A 15,892-nucleotide genomic window follows, 5' to 3' on the forward strand; every position below is an offset into this window, starting at 1 on the left:
TATTTAAGAGCTATTACTTCTTTAGTTATCTATTCTAGACTTAGAAGTTTAGCCTTAGTAGTTAAAGTTATTACTATTACTTAGCGTATAGCTTTCTACTAGATTATACCCCTAAATAGCAAGAAGATATAGCCTTAGGAAGACTTTCTTAACTCTTTATTATCTATAAATAAAGTATTACTTACTATTATAAGGGCTATTTTACCTCCTATGTCTCTAAAGTAAATTATAAGGTAGTATATTAAATATAAGTATTAGATTACTTAGTTTATTATTAAAATATACTTCTTTAAAGGATTTATAAGGTAGTAAGACAAGGCTAAGTATATAAATATAATATTAGGTTATATTATAATTATAGTAAAAAGATTAAGCTAATCTTTATTTAGTATTTATAGACCTATTCTTTTATTACTTAGCCTAGGTTATTTTTAAGTATTATAGTTAGTAAAGGAGTTAATAAGAAGATGCCTTCTATAAGGTTAAATTACTTTATAACCTTCTTAATATATATATTATAGACTAGAAAAAGTTTTTTTGCCTACTAATCCCTTATAATATATATTCTAAGGTAGTATTTAGCTAGGCCTTAGTCCTTTATTTTATATACCTTTTTTAAGTTATTAATAATTTATTCCTTAGCTACCTAGTTATCTTAGTAAAATATAATAAAAATATTATTTATATAGAAGATTATAAATACTTTTTATTCTTAGTTAGTAAAAAGATATAGATCTTTGTTTATAGGTTTTAAACTAAGGTTTTTTAGCTTTATAAAGAATTCCTTGTACTAAAAGAGGAGAGCATTATATAAGCTATATAAAGTGTATATAAGTTAGATATATTTTTATATACCTTAAATCTATCTAGTAAGTAGTATATTACTATTTTACTATTTAGCTCTATATTTAGAAATATATTAATAACGTCTAGCTATTAAATTTTAAGATTAAATTAGGCTATAATTACTATTATAATATAGAAAGTTTTATTATAAAGGTAGCTATATAGGTTTATTAGAGAAGGTTTTCTAGTTATAGATTACCTTATATATAGATCCTTGCCTTATAATATTCTAGGAAGCTATCCTTATCTACTTTATATATAAATACTTATTTAAGTAATAAAGGTTTAGATATTATCTCTAAAGCGTTAATTAGCCTCTAGATTTCTTTCTCTATTAGCTTATTAATTTTAATAAAATAAGCCTTTTTAAATAGGGATTTTGAATTCTTAAGAAGTTTCTATATATCTTTAAAGCTTCTTAGTAGGTCTAGAAGTTTAGAGACAAGATACTTCTTACTTAGTTTAGAGAATAGTCTAGTGTATATAGCGCCTTAAATTAACCTTATTATAGTTATATAAAAGGTTTAATATATATAGTTTAATTCTTTAATTACTTTTTACTAATTAAGTATAAAAGTATTAAAAAAATTATCTTATTCTTTATTTATAAAGTAAAAAGTTATCTTTATTTTATTTTATAGAACTATTATATTATAAGTAAGTCTTATACTATCTAAGTACTTATATCTAAGTAGTAGTCTAGTTTTATTATATAGGAGGAAGTTAATAAGTCTTTTCTATGTCTTCTAGACTAGCCTTTATTCTCCTCTTTAGTCTTAGGCAGTAATCCTCTAGTTTAATAACTTATTTTAATAGTAAGGTTTAGCTTTTTACCCTTAAGCTACTATAGCTCTATATATATATAGTCTTCTAGTACTTCTTTCTAGGCTAAATAGCCTTTTTACCTAGAAGGTAACTAGTTTTAATCTATATAATATTCCTTTTACACTATTATAAGGTTATTATTTATTTAGATATAAATTATATCTTTAATTCTTTCTCTTAATAAAGATTAGCTAAAAGTATTATATAGGTACTACTTTTATTTTTATAAAGTCCTCTAGTAGTTAGCCTTTTATATATCTTTACTTATAATAATAGGTTTAGTAACTAGCTCTAGATCTAGTGTAGACTTTAGTAATAGAAGATTTCTTTTATAAGTTATATTAGTAATATAGGTTCTATAACTTTATTAGTTAGTATATTTACTTTAACTATTATTTTAGAAGGGTTTTTATTAAAGGATCTATTAGATCTATAATACCTAAAGCTTTAAGTACTATATTTAAATTTATAGAAGGTGTCTTAAGCTTAATAATTTCTTATATAACTTTTAGTTTAATTATAAGATAAGAATCCTCTAGAGTATAGAACTTTATTTTATTAAAAGTTATATTTTAGATAATAAATACTTAATAAAGTAATAAAACCTAAATCCTATATAGGTTATATATATTTAATATATAACCTACTAGGTACTTAATATACCTTAGGGAACTACTTTAAAAAGCCTTTCTTAATACCTTTCTCTTTTTTACACTTTAGAGGATAAGTATAGTAACTATATATATATAACTAGCCCTAATATAGACATAGATCCTAGGTTATACTTATATTTAAAGTTAGCTAATACTATCTAAAATATTATTAGTACTAAGCTTCTTTTACTTTAACTAAGGATTTCTAGTTATTATGTTTTTAGAGGCTTATACTAATAACATAGGCTACTACTATTACTACTTTAGGCTATAAATTAGTTAGTAAGTTTACTATAGATATTATCTTAATTAAATAAGTAATAATTTCCTAGCTAGCTCTCTTATCCCTTTAATAGGTTCTTTAGTATAAGGTAAAAATAGCTTTACTTCTATACTAAGTTCTTATATCTACTGTTTATAGAGAGTATAGCCTTATATACTAATTATAGTATACTTAATATCTTGTTAGATCTTATAAATTAATAGACCTTTTTGCTTTTATATCTACTATTTAAATAGTTAAATTACTTTAAAAACCTAGTTATAGGTCTTATTAACTCTTAAGAAAATAAATAGCTAACCTAAATATTTATTTTAATAATAAGTATCTAGCTTATATTATTAAAGCTAGTTAGATAATTAAATAAGTCCTATAAAATATAATAGTATAGTTATATTAACTTTACTTTAATATTTATCTTAAAATTACTTATAAGGTAGGTAGTAGTATAATATTTATATTTAAGTTATAAGAGGCTTATATCTTAACTCTATATATATTTATAATAAGTTATTAAAGTATATCTAGTCCTAGATATCCTAAACAAAGGTACTATAGTATTATATTATTTATCTTATCTCCCTATATATTATATAATAGTCTATAGTAGTAAAAAGCTAGTTAAAAATAATAAATACTTTAGTACTACTATATAGAATAATAAAAGAATAAAGTTATATTAGAGAAAGACTAGGTTAAATTTCTAATAAGGTAGTAAATTACCTTATTCTTCTTAAGTAACCTAGAGTATAGTATATAATCTAGACTATAGTACTAAATACTTACCTTATATAACCTTATTTTTATAATAATATTTATATAGAAGTTTTTATATAGTAAATATTATTTAAGATAAATTAATTAGTCTTTTTTTTTAGTTAAAAGTCCTTTAATAACTCTAGTTCTTTTCTTAGTAACTAAGAATAAAGTAATCTTACTTAGACTATCTTATCTAGACCTATATTATAAACTAAAGATAGCTTAAGAAGGCTTAAGTTATTAACTAAGTATATAGCTCTATATATATTAAACACTATACTTTTAAAGAGTATATAAGGTCTATTATAGCTATAAAAAAATATTTATATAAGACACTTTCTAGGTTATACTAGGATTCTAGAAGTATAGGATTAATAGTAATATAATTTATTATAGTAGATCCTAAAGTAAAGCCTATTTTCTTAGACTTTTTTTTCTTTATATTCTTTTTTTAAAGTTTAATACTTTTAACCTCCTTTAGTAAGTAGATCTATTTAACCTTATTAATTAGTATATATAAAACTAACTATTATTTATTTTCTTTAGCTATTTATAGATTTTTACTAATTCTTTTAGAGTTTAGTTAAAAGATACTTAATAAAAAATACCTTATAGTATAAATTTAACTTATAAATAGTTACTTAGTATTATTATTATAAGGATTCTATAAAGTAATCCTTTATCCTAGGCGTAAGTAACTTATTATTACTATCTAAATAATTTACTAGCATTATATAGACTTTAGTTAATTTTCTTTTTATTTACTAGTTGCTCCTTATAGATTAGTACACTAAAAGTAGCTTTATATATATAAAGTAAGTAAATTTCTTTATTATTTATCTTTTGCTTAATAACTTATTCTAAGGTATTTTTACTCTAAGTTAGTAAAAACTAAGTAAATACTACTCTAAGAAAAGTTTTTATAGCTAAGGTTCTTTACACTTTAGGTATTTTATATTACTTAGCCTAAAGGTAGTACTTATACTAATCTATATACTAAGAGGTAGAATTTATATTAGTATTAGCCTTAGCTAATATTACTAAATACTTTTCTTAAACTATTATAACTATAGTAAAGTTATTAAGAGTATAGTACTATTTTAGAACTCTTATAAGAGCCTTTAGTAATATATTATCTTTAAGTTAATATTTACTTAGTATTTTTTATCTAGGAGTTCTATATATACTAGTATAAGTAGTAATAAATTAACTATTTCTTAGACCTAGGCTTTAATTACTTTATATATATATTCTTTCTTTATATAGCTACTAAGTTCCTTTTTTATATTAAGAGTATAAAGCGTTATTATATTTATAATTACTAAAGTTACTTTTTAATTATCTAGCTTCCCTTTATTATACTTTTAGAGCTAGTTATTAAAGGATTAGAAGTCTAGTTAGTTAGTAATATTTACTTTAGAATTACTATCTAGATTAATATACTCCTATACCTTTTTACTTTTAGTATAGTATTTAAGAGTAATAAACTATTTAGGCTAATTTTACTTTATAATAAGCTTAATAGACTTATTATAGTTAGTTATCTTATTAGTTTTAGAGGATATTATTTTTTAAAGTAGTTAAACTACTTAGTAATAGATTAAAAGAGAGAGTTTTAGAACACTAAGTAATTATAATATTTAAGGGTTTTTTATATAGAAGCTAGGCTTATAACTATAATAAACTATAGTGTCCTAATATTTATAAAGAGAAGTAGTTAATTTTCCTAAGTCTAAGTACAAGAGAAAACTTGCCTAGAAATACTCTTCCTAATGTAGGTCTTATTAGTTAGAGGTACTACTCTATAGTGTCTTTAACTAGAACTAGCTATATAAAGCTGTCCTAGCTTTATAATATAGTAGTATTATTAGTAGTCTATTTATTCTTTATTACTATAAACTTTTATCTATTATATAAGGTAAAATCTAGAGGGAACTACTACTACTAGACTATTTTACTCTTATATATAACTAAGGGATAAATAAAAATACTTTTAGTAAATATATACTTAATAATAAATACCTAGGTATATAATCTAGGCTACTTTTTTCTTATTACCTTTATTTTAGCCTTACCTAGTATTAACCTATTATTACCTTTACCCTTAAGAATACTAGTCTTATTTATATTATATTTATTAGCTAGTTTAATAGCCTAGATATAAGGTATAGTAAAATATTTAAACTAGTTCTTAATAACCTTAGTAGATGCCTTATTAATATACCTTAAATTAATAAATTAATTTTTCTAGACCTTAATAGATAAGTTCCTTTAAATAAAGCTATTTACTTACCTTTTGCCTAGAGGTTAAGTATCCCCTATAGTATAGAGGATATAATAAGTAAAGTCCTTTAGTTATTAATAGGTTAGTAGTAGCCTAAGGTTAGCCTAGCTAGTTACCTAAGTAGCTAGCCTAGCCTCTTAGGTAGTTAATAGTTACTAGAGATCCTTAAAGGTAATTAACCTTTATTAATAACTATTTATATAATACTAAAGTGTTAATTATAGTATACTCTATTGTCTAGAGGTAACCTAAGAAGATATACTATTTTTAATATTAGTAAGTGCCTCTTAGATCTTATCTTTAGTATATTAGGTTATAGTATATTAAAGAGTATATCCTAAAAAAATAAAGTGATTTAATAAAGAATAGAAAATGTTGTGATAGTTTGAAGTTAGAGGTTATCTAGAAAGTCGGTGGCTGGGCGGCATTTTTGGGGTGGGCCATATGGGTGGGGGGGCCATAAGTGGGTGCTTTGACTTAACCACCAAGTCCACACATGACACACTTTCTTAGCCTAATATGATTCTAACACTATTATCATCGAAAAGCCGCGCCTGCTGTCGCCGGCGTCATCGCTGTTTGGCTATCACAAGATGAGCACAAAGCCCGCCTTCAGGTCCCGGGCCAGGTTGCTGCGAATGTCAAGAAGATGGTGCAGGATCTGGCGTACCCCAGATTCCAAGGCGGGCCGGCTGTGATCTGGAACGGCATTGACCCCCGTGGACTTGCCTGCTCGGCCAACGCCAATGTCAAGCGCCAGGCCCAGGCGTAGCCGCGGGCGGAAGTTGCTCGGCGGTCTCTAGCATTGCCTCTTCCCTGCCATCGGCCACGACTGCCACACCCGCACCCACCTCAGCCCCTCCACCGACTGTCTCGGCGCCGAGCACAGCGAAACCACCTCTGCCTCCCAAGCCTCAATGGAGTGAAAATCCGGCAGGCTTCACGAAAGCGTTTGAGAAAGATGGTGTGGCTAGCGCGTATTATGATGCCACTTCTGACAGCGCAAGTGAGGGCGTCACGGACAATATTGAACAATGGTGCCTCGCCAAGTGCACAGGTAAAGATCCCAGATATGTGTTACTGTGAAGAGAATTTTGACATGGCTGACTTTGAAATCGCTCACAGGGTCCTGCGTCTCGTTGTTTTTGTACAGGGAGTTGCAACTCATTAATGACCAATACAACATTTACTTCATCTGCAACCAGTAAGTTCGATCGCTTGGATGTTTTGCGGAGAGGAGACAGCTAACAAAACTGGACAGGTACAACCAGAAGTGGTCAGACAACTTTGTCCAGAACGGTGTCAGCTCAGCGGATTCCGCAGTTGTGTTTACGTGAGCTTCCCCTGCATACACGGATCGACTGCTTGACTAACCTCCCTCAGTAAATCATGATTGGCAAACGATGCACATGTTGAGTAAGGTGGTCTGATAGTCATGATGGAGCCATCTGTATTATTATGTTGAATGACGAATTCTCTTGTTTATCCGTTTAGTGATACATTCCCGCCGTATCTTATGCTGCCCTGAAGCCCATTTGAAAATGCGAAACTATGGCATTGTTTGTCTGTGAACCGGCTGAAGCGCAATGACCATGGTGAGGATGATTGATTTACCGGTGTCTCCTGGCGTGCCGCTCGCTAACGCCTCTCCTAGGTCCTCATCTTGGCCATGGCCGTCAGTTTTGGCATCGACTCCTGGATTGAAGGCGGCGTCGTCACCTTTGTCATCCTCCTCAACGTCGTCGTCGGCTTCTTCCAGGAGTTTTCCGCCGAGAAGACGATGGATTCGCTCCGCTCCCCGAGCTCTCCGACAGCCAGCGTCGTCCGCGACGGCAAAACAATGGTCGTGCCGTCCAGCGAGATCATCCCCGGCGACCTGATCGAGATTAAGACAGGTGACACCATCCCCGCAGACGTCAAGTATCATATGACATTGATAGCCCCCCGTCGAGACCGAAGCAAAGCGACTAATGATGTTTGCAGGCTGATTGAGGCCGTCAACTTCGAGACCGACGAGGCTCTGTTGACCGGCGAGTCCCTCCCCGTTCGGGAGAATGCAGGTAGCACGTTTCTAGAAAATACCAGAGAGGCGGCGACGCGTGCGGATCGATCGTCCAGGCCGGGCAGGTGTTGAACAACAGCAAGCCAGCCCTTGCCGCGTTCCTTCAGGTCGCCTCTCTCGCCAACTTCGCCACGATCAACAACAAGGGGGATCAGTAGGTTGCGCGCGGTGACCCGACTGAGGTTGCTATCCAAGTCTTTGCATCACGTTTCGGCTGGAACCGTCTGCGTCTCACCACGGGCGAGACGCCTGAATGGAGCGAGATCGCCGAGGTGCCCTTCGACTCAGATGCCAAACGCATGTCCGTCATAATGAAGCACAACCCGACCGGCGAGTATCACGCCCACACGAAGGGCGCCGTCGAGCGGGTGATCCAGATCTGCAAAAAATCCACCCCAGAGGACTCGGGAAAACTCGCCGACGTCACGCCCGAGTTCCACGAGGAGATCCTCCGCAACATGGAGGCCCTCGCCGGCCTCGGCCTGCGCGTGCTCGCGCTCGCGAGCAGACCCTTCGACAACAGCACGCCCACCAAGGGCGACAAAGTTGAGCGAGCCTCTGTTGAGCGCGACCTTGTCTTTCGCGGCCTCATTGGTCTACATGACCCCCCTTGCCTGGAGTCCGCTCCTGCCGTCTGGTAGTGTCACGAGGCTGGCATCTCGGTGCATGTGCTCACTGGCGACCACCCGGAAACTGCAAAGGCTATTACTATTGAGGTGGGCATCCTACTATCCCGCATGGATTGCGTTGTGCGCAACGTCGCCGACGCCATGGTCATGACGGCGTCCCAGTTTGATGCCCTGACCGATGACGAGGTCGACAGGCTGCCTGTTCTCCCACTTGTCATCGCGCGATGCATCCCCAGCACTAAAGTCCGGATGATTGAAGCCCTCTATTGACGCAAGAGGTTCTGCGCTCTGGTATGCTGTGTGACTTATGTATTACTCGGTAGGCCTTCGCTAACATAATATCAAGACTGGCGACGATGTCAACGACTTCCCTTCCCTCTGTCGCGCCGACGTCGATATTGCCATGGGATAGTCAGGGTCCGATGTTGCTAAGGACGCTTCGGATATCGTCCTGACCGACGACAATTTCGCCTCCATCGTCACCGACATCAAGGAGGGTCAGCAAATCTTCGACAACATCCAAAAGTTCGTGCTCCACGTCCTCACAGAGAACATTGCCTAGGCCGGAACCCTACTTGTCAGCCTCACCTTCAAGGACGCGAGAGGGCTGTCCATCTTCCCGCCCACGCCCGTCGAAATCGTCTGGATCATCATGGCGACCTCAGGCATGCCTGACATGGGCCTCAGCTTCAAGCAGGCGATCCCCAACATTATGCGCCAACCACCCCAGTCACTGAAGACAGGCATCTTCAACGCCAAGTTCCTGGTTGACATGGTTGTCTACGGCCTGTGGATTATGGCCCTCTGCCTCTCTAGCTTCTCGCTTGTTGTCTACAGCTTCGGCGATGAACGGCTTGGGGAGAACTGTAACGGGAGCCACAATGAGACCTGCGACATCGTGTTCCGCGCCCGCGCCACAACGTTCGCCTGCCTAACGTTGTTCGCGCTCTTTCTAGCGTGGGAGATGGTTAACATGCCATGCGCCGCTTGTTGTTCCGCATGCAGCCCGGGTCCAAGAAGTACTTTACCCAGTGGATGATTGACGTCCGGCGGAACAAGTTCCTGTTCTGGGCCATCATCATTGGGTTCGTCACCCTGTTCCCGCTGCTATACATCCCCATCATCAACACATCATCGCCGCGGCTCTCTTCTTCGACGGTGTGGAGTCGTGGAAATGGGCGAAACGGGTCTACTTCAGGAAGCAGAGCCGCAAGACATTAGGCGTCGCGTGGAAAGACATGGACATAGAGCAGAGGGTGTTTGGAGAGTACCTTGGCGGCCCCTCCGACGATGACCACCACACCGAGGTCGGCTACTATGACCCTGACATGGAGAAGAAGGAGGGATCGGGGAAATGAGGCATGTGTAGGGATTCGCATGTCCACTTACAACCCTATTGGCAGTAAAGCGCTGGGCCGTACTTGCAGTGCAGGAGACATAGTAAGTCGAGGGTCATAAGATCAACAACATGGACCCCTTTGCATAAACAATCCTTTCGATGTGTGAATGAATGTTGTGCTACTAGCTGGGTCAATAGTTTTCCTCGTCTATGTAGTCTGAGAATACCTTCTGATGAGCTTATACCCCTCGGTACATTCTCGTCATTCCAACATTGGCATGACGGCACTGCTGGGTTTGCCAGTGTCCTGTCTAATCGAACACGCAGAAAAGCAAAGTGTTGATTTACTAGGCTTTGTATTAATCCTGATATAAAAGCCACCGTGTTCCTTCTGAGTTCATGAATAAACAGGATGACGACAAAATCATGCTGTTCGTCCGCAGAGGACACAATTCACTAAGAATTGTGGTTAGTTATCTTGACAGTAAGCATTGATCAGGAGCAAAACAATATCCTTGCAAGAAGAACGGCGTTGCCGTTCGTAAATGTTCTGGTTTAATATATACTTTGGTCGTGCTGCAGCGAGCCATAAAGCCTGCGACGCTGCAACCCTCCCCCGAACGCTATTTACATAGAGCCAAGATCCCGGCTGTTATTCGACACCAAGAGACGCCGTCAGAGCTCGGATGTCTTCCCTTCTCAGACCTTTGTCACTTTGAATACGGCAACGTCGTTCTTCTCCAGCTGCGCGCTTACGGAAGTGCCGGTTCCCTGCTTTCCGGTGAGGAGCTCCTTCCACGCAAAGGTACCGGAGCCGAGGCCGGGCACATCGGAGAAGTTGACGGACATGGTGGCGGCGGCGGTGCTGGCGACGAGCGCAACAACGGTGCCATCGGAGAGAGCGCCCGCCCAGTATGGGGGCATGTTGCCGCTCCCGGGGTTGGTGGTGCCGCGGGGGGTGAAGGTCGTCGCCGCGACACCGAGGGAGTCTTGGTTGACGGCTAGGAGGTCCTGTGATTATGATGAGCGACCTTTCGGGCTGGAAATGGCTGGCCAGGGGCCAATCACGGATAATCAATGTACCTTGTTCGTGACGAGCGCGATCTGCGCACTGCTCAGTTTGCTGATGTCGGTTCCCAGAATGATGGGCGACTTGGCAATGGCCCAGATGGCAAAGTGAGTGCGCTCTTGGGCCGCTGTGAGCTTGCCGTTACCGATGATCTACAGAGTGAGCAAACGAATCAGCCAGGTCTATCAACAAGAAGTCGAGCGGAAAGATGAGGGAACGACAAGAACAAGAGATAAAGTCCGCACCATCATGTCGAGGTCGTTGAACGCGTAAGGCTTGGAGTACTGGGCAATCGGCGCCGCCCAGTTGGCAATGTTGACCACGTCCTGCCACCCACCCCAGTTGTCGGTGCTCATCCGCCACATCTGGCCGACCTGCGCGCCCCAAGTCCAAACCTGATCGTAGCCCCAGTTGCACAGCGAGTAGAGGATGGGCCGACCCGTCGCCTTGAGGGCGTCGCGCATTGTCTCGTACCGCGGACGCGAGTTCGGCGCCTGGTTGTTGGGGCACGTCTGCGGCGGGCCGGCCAGGTTGCAAGGGGTGTAGCAGTTGTCGTACTTCCAAAAGTCGACACCCCAGCTGGCGAGGAGCTTGGCGTCCTTTTGCTCGTTGCCTTGGCTCCCTGGGTACCCGGCGCAGGTCTTGATGCCGTTGTCGCCGTACAGGCCGAACTTGAGCCCCATGCTGTGGATCTGATCGGTGACGGCCTTGATGCCGTTGGGCCACTTAGCCGGGTCCGGGACCAGGTTCCCCGAGCTGTCGCGCTGTTTGGTGGACCAGCAGTCGTCGATGTTGACGTAGGTGTAGCCGGCGGCCTTGAGTCCACGACTAATAAAGTTCTGGGCCGTCGTCAGGGCGACGCTGGCGCTGGCGGCATTGCATCCTCCTTGGTTCTGGATCGAACGGAAACAATAATCAGCACCCCTGTAATGATCATCCTAAGAGAATACAACACAGAGGGGAGACACTTACCCACCCGCTCCAACCCAGAGCTGGCTTTTGGCCGACACTCTGCTGGCGAGTTTCGAGGATCAGGGGCCCGGCAGCAGCCGCAACGGCCAGGGATAGGAACGACGGGATGGTGGAATGCATGAGGGCTGGTGCTTTCGTCTTATATTAGCAGGGGTCAGGCTTGTAAGGAATTGTAGTCGCGCCGTTCAGTTCCTGATGTCTGTGGACCATGGACAATATTCGACGGTGCCATGCTAAGCTTTTATATATCAACTTGGTTCTCGGCGTTGTTGCTTGTTTACTATTCGATCTGCAGCTTATGCCGGTGGAGACGATCTCCACCGCCTTATTTCGCCGCTGTTTGGTATACGAGGCACTCGGGGTTAGTCTACACTGGTCAGTTGACCCTGGGTTTAGACAGGACTGACCGTCTGCCCGGCAGTGAACCTGGCGTGAATCTGCCCCAGAGTGGAGATAAATCGCGCGGGGCGCGTCAGATAGATCGCATGTCCATAACTCGACTGGCTCGCTTCTATCGAGCTGGGTGCAAGGTATCCCCAATGCCGTATTTCGGTCACTGTACCCTTCATGTTTCCATATTGTTCGTCTTTTTGGTACACTAATCGAGGTATACAGGCATAGGGAAAAAATTTCCCCTCCATTCAGGGATAAACCCGTTCAAAAATGGTACGCTAGACAAGCAGTCATCGACCTATCAGTTCATCGCATGTTTGTAATAGAGTAGTATTCGCGGGGGTTCTAGTGTAATTACCGTACGCCTTACCCCACACTCGGCAGTATTCAAAGCCGGACAATGTCTACCAAGTATGGGGAGTATTAATGGCGTCTTGTGCACACCAGCGACTAGGCTCTGGCTCTCGATTCGAGTTTCAACGCGGCTCTCATGAGCGAGCGTCGGCACCGAAAAAAGACTCGGCCTGGGAATTTTGATTGAGGCCCTCAAGTAAACAAGTACACGGGATTCATTCCGGTAGATTTAGAATGTACCGTGGACCAGCATGGTTCGAGAACGTGAAGGTTTGAGCGAGTAATTAATTCTAATTAATTAGCATCCATCAAGGACTGTAACGAACCCCAACTTTTCTTCTATTCTAAGCGATTGACACTCGTACTTCCCTATCTTCGCTAGGGCTTAGCCAACCACATCATTGGCGCGGATGCACTGCACAAATGGACAAGCAATATGACACTGACCAGTTCTTCGCTGTCAGTGATCTGCGCTCAGTCACATGTTGACAGTATATGGCGCCCGCGACCATGAACTACTTGCTTGAACAGTTTACGTGTTATTCCTTTGTATTTATCTGACGCATCAGATTCATCGCTAATTTCGTAGCCCTTGTGGTATTGGCGCGGTTCTCTTATAGTTCACTTACTTTCTTCATGTTTCCAAAGGCCGTCGAACTCCTTTCCTTAAGTGGGATCACCTTTAGTGGGGCTGTAGGTCGACACGAAAGGAGAGGGCTACTTGAACCCTTCGACAATGGCTAGTCTGCTCCCATGCGTAACGTCAAGTATGACCTCAAAACCAAAGTTCCATACTAGCTTTGGCCAACGGTTGGAAACAAGTGACTCTGGAAGTATGATTAAATAGCTCACCAAGCTATCACAGGTATTCCTCCACCAGCAAACAGCCGTCTTCGTTCTCCTGTATTTTTATCTCCGATTGTTGCATTGGCTCGTTTTTCTCTTTAGCATTTACTGGCTAGATCAGGGTATCAAGTACAAGAGCGATGGCTTCTCTTCATTACTGGCCCTTGCCGTAAGGCGCCACAGTTCTATTGACGCAGCTAGCGGTAGAGTCTATACCAGACTATCCTGCCGCACCAATCCTGGAATCGTTCCTTTCTGCAAATTTTGCATTGCAGGTCCCACAGTAAACATTTCTGGCAGGATTATATGACCTTCAAGTCCGTCGCCATCACAGCGCCGATTCACGACATAACTACCCTTAGATGCCTATCAGTCGCAGTTTCGGCTCGGAGAAGTGACTGCCTAATTCCTACCCAGTCATCAATTTGATAATCTGGCGATTCGTTCATGCTTTCAGTCATCCTCGCGGCACCACCTCCAGGTTGTTAGTAGCCTTGCTAAAGCTGCGGAGGGGGAGGGAAGGTGGAGAACTAGTGCATGATCGACGGAGAAGTTGGTGCGGAATCGGTTTCCCGAGATTAAAAGAGAGACCGTGCCCCATGTCGATTCTGCATTGGATCAATGTCACAGCGAGCTGCCGGGCTGAGGTAACTCCATATGCGCGCCTCTTTGCACAAGGCTAGCAAAGGCAGGGAACCAGGGCCTCTTCATGGCCAATGAACATTAATGGTTGTAGCCGCTCTAAGCCCCCATAAACGGTCGAGTTCAGTTCACCCGGTATATATATGCTACCATAGTATGGAAAAGACCGATACGCAGCACCTCTGACCTGTACTACGTCTCAATATATTAATACTAGTTATTTAATAATCGATAGCGCGGCCAAATATGTCCAGGCTAAGGGAGCCTTTTCAGGGCAGCACCCGGTAGACGGTATGTCACGTGACCATCCAGGCCCGGCTGCATCACCCGTATGCCAACAGTTATATAATAAATAGTGTATATATGTTGGTCTGGTCACGTGGCCACTGCTAGCTAGATATCCAGCCTCTTCACCTTGCCAGCCAGTAGTCCTTTTCCTCTAGCTACACATCACCAATATCAATGGATATTGCCTCGTTGCTCACCCACAATATATAACTCTTTTACACCCTCTGAACTCTTACTCTACAGGCTAGATACCCCCCCTCCCCCCCGAGAACTTAGTATACCCCCCCGTGAATTGGATCCCCATCTGACCATGCCCTAATGGAAACCAATGCCGGAACGAATCCGGTTCTGACTATGGAAGTCCTAACTATCAGGCTGTTTAGGTTTACTACCACTATTGCCTCTGCTATGCTAGCGGTTATCACCAGCCAAACCGGCTCCAAACATCGAAAGCATAGACTCCAGCTTGGTATGCTCCTATGCCTGCCAATAACCAATATGATTTTATATGACTCATCAGAGAAATGAGCGTTATAGTGTCGCAGGAGGGAGTAGTACTCCGACAAATGTTATAAGCATCCAATCTAGAGTTTGCAGCACCATTGGCCAGCTGGACGACCATGCAGGCGAGCTTTTGACTTTGGTTAGCCTGGATACGTAAAACATGATTGGCAACCCTATCGGCTTTGTCTCATACATACACATGTAGGACCATCCCTTGGCTGGAGATCCCTTTGAGAGATGCCTGCGTTCGCTTCTTGGTACAAAGCGTTAATAGCCAAAAGATCCAAGCTTAGGAAGTAGTTGGCCTGCCATGCTAAATCGCGAGTGGTATCGTTGAAGCCCTCGACGGGGTCGTACACGAGGGTGGTGCCGTTCAGAACAACATGATCGTCTACTCGCACGACGGCAGCTCTTACTATCCCAAGCGAGAGCAAGGAAATCATTGTAACAAAGATGGTGAAGTAAGGAGCCATTCTGATGGTTGCAAGCGGCGATTAGCTGTAGAAACTTGGGCCTGGAATGAGAAAGATGACTGAGAATGCAGACGCAGAGAAATACTCTAGGGGTCTGATACAGATGGATAATAGTTGTTGGTAACTTATAGCATCCTTCTTGGGGAGGTTCTTACTTACCTATATATCCTCTTGTGGCCACACTGACCCAGAAGAGAGGAGCAGTATACCACTAGAACCAGCTAGCTGTTTACAGATACTGACGAGGTGCTATCCACACCCCCCTAAAGGAATTGCCTAAGCTAAACTACTGCGCTACGCCTATACGATGAGTAAACGATCCGCATAGACAAGAAGGCAGTGTTACCAGGATTCTATGGATCGGCAAGGTTGACTGCACTACCGTACCTACCTCCTTACGCTCGAGGATAGGAGTTATGTTCTTCCACACGTCAGGGCCGGGTCTCTGATCTAATGCCAGCATTTCAGCAGCCTTTTAGCAGCTTTTTAGCAGCTGGTTTACCAAGAGCCTAATCGGTAACTCCGAAAACTCTTACAAGTTCGGACAAGGACCAATAACATAGACCAGTGACTAGCTATGAGTACTATTAAAACTCGAACTATACTACACTAGGCCTAAAACAGGAGGATACATTATAAGTATAGTATTATTGTGGTATATCCTCTTCCTTTGA

At 40.8% G+C, this 15,892-nt stretch overlaps 5 protein-coding genes across 5 annotated transcripts; 3 read left to right on the top strand and 2 right to left on the bottom strand.

The window, feature by feature from the left end:
- Positions 1 to 6,091: 6,091 nt before the first annotated feature.
- Positions 6,092 to 7,156, top strand: LY79DRAFT_663548 (uncharacterized protein; the record flags this gene model as incomplete). Its single annotated transcript, XM_060562843.1, has 6 exons — positions 6,092 to 6,110; positions 6,196 to 6,415; positions 6,451 to 6,704; positions 6,773 to 6,851; positions 6,909 to 6,980; positions 7,031 to 7,156. The coding sequence occupies 6 exons, from the start codon at positions 6,092 to 6,094 to the stop codon at positions 7,038 to 7,040; spliced, it is 654 nt and encodes a 217-aa protein (XP_060407868.1). The 3' UTR covers positions 7,041 to 7,156.
- A 4-nt stretch (positions 7,157 to 7,160) lies between these two features.
- LY79DRAFT_707845 (uncharacterized protein) lies at positions 7,161 to 9,696 on the top strand (the record flags this gene model as incomplete). The annotated part of the gene is made up of 10 exons (XM_060565061.1): positions 7,161 to 7,242; positions 7,302 to 7,567; positions 7,631 to 7,707; positions 7,905 to 8,284; positions 8,351 to 8,581; positions 8,685 to 8,696; positions 8,751 to 8,863; positions 8,921 to 9,305; positions 9,344 to 9,496; positions 9,544 to 9,696. Exons 1-10 carry the CDS (start codon positions 7,234 to 7,236, stop codon positions 9,694 to 9,696), a joined length of 1,779 nt encoding a protein of 592 aa, XP_060407869.1. The 5' UTR covers positions 7,161 to 7,233.
- A 680-nt stretch (positions 9,697 to 10,376) lies between these two features.
- Positions 10,377 to 11,838, bottom strand: LY79DRAFT_674502 (alpha-galactosidase; the record flags this gene model as incomplete). Its single annotated transcript, XM_060564314.1, has 4 exons — positions 10,377 to 10,688; positions 10,761 to 10,898; positions 10,992 to 11,639; positions 11,719 to 11,838. 4 exons carry the CDS (start codon positions 11,836 to 11,838, stop codon positions 10,377 to 10,379), a joined length of 1,218 nt encoding a protein of 405 aa, XP_060407870.1.
- On the top strand, positions 11,533 to 12,367 carry LY79DRAFT_571444 (uncharacterized protein). The gene is made up of 2 exons (XM_060559245.1): positions 11,533 to 11,639; positions 11,719 to 12,367. Exon 2 carries the CDS (start codon positions 11,949 to 11,951, stop codon positions 12,318 to 12,320), a length of 372 nt encoding a protein of 123 aa, XP_060407871.1. The 5' UTR covers positions 11,533 to 11,639; positions 11,719 to 11,948; the 3' UTR covers positions 12,321 to 12,367.
- Positions 12,368 to 14,317: 1,950 nt separating this feature from the next.
- LY79DRAFT_571446 (uncharacterized protein) lies at positions 14,318 to 15,364 on the bottom strand. Its single transcript, XM_060559246.1, has 2 exons — positions 14,943 to 15,364; positions 14,318 to 14,872 (listed from the first exon to the last, which is right to left on the bottom strand). The coding sequence occupies exons 1-2, from the start codon at positions 15,216 to 15,218 to the stop codon at positions 14,663 to 14,665; spliced, it is 486 nt and encodes a 161-aa protein (XP_060407872.1). The 5' UTR covers positions 15,219 to 15,364; the 3' UTR covers positions 14,318 to 14,662.
- Positions 15,365 to 15,892: the final 528 nt, after the last annotated feature.

This window comes from Colletotrichum navitas (assembly GCF_030913465.1).
Source record: "Colletotrichum navitas strain CBS 125086 chromosome Unknown LY79scaffold_126, whole genome shotgun sequence".
In the NCBI taxonomy this organism is placed as follows: domain Eukaryota; kingdom Fungi; phylum Ascomycota; class Sordariomycetes; order Glomerellales; family Glomerellaceae; genus Colletotrichum; species Colletotrichum navitas.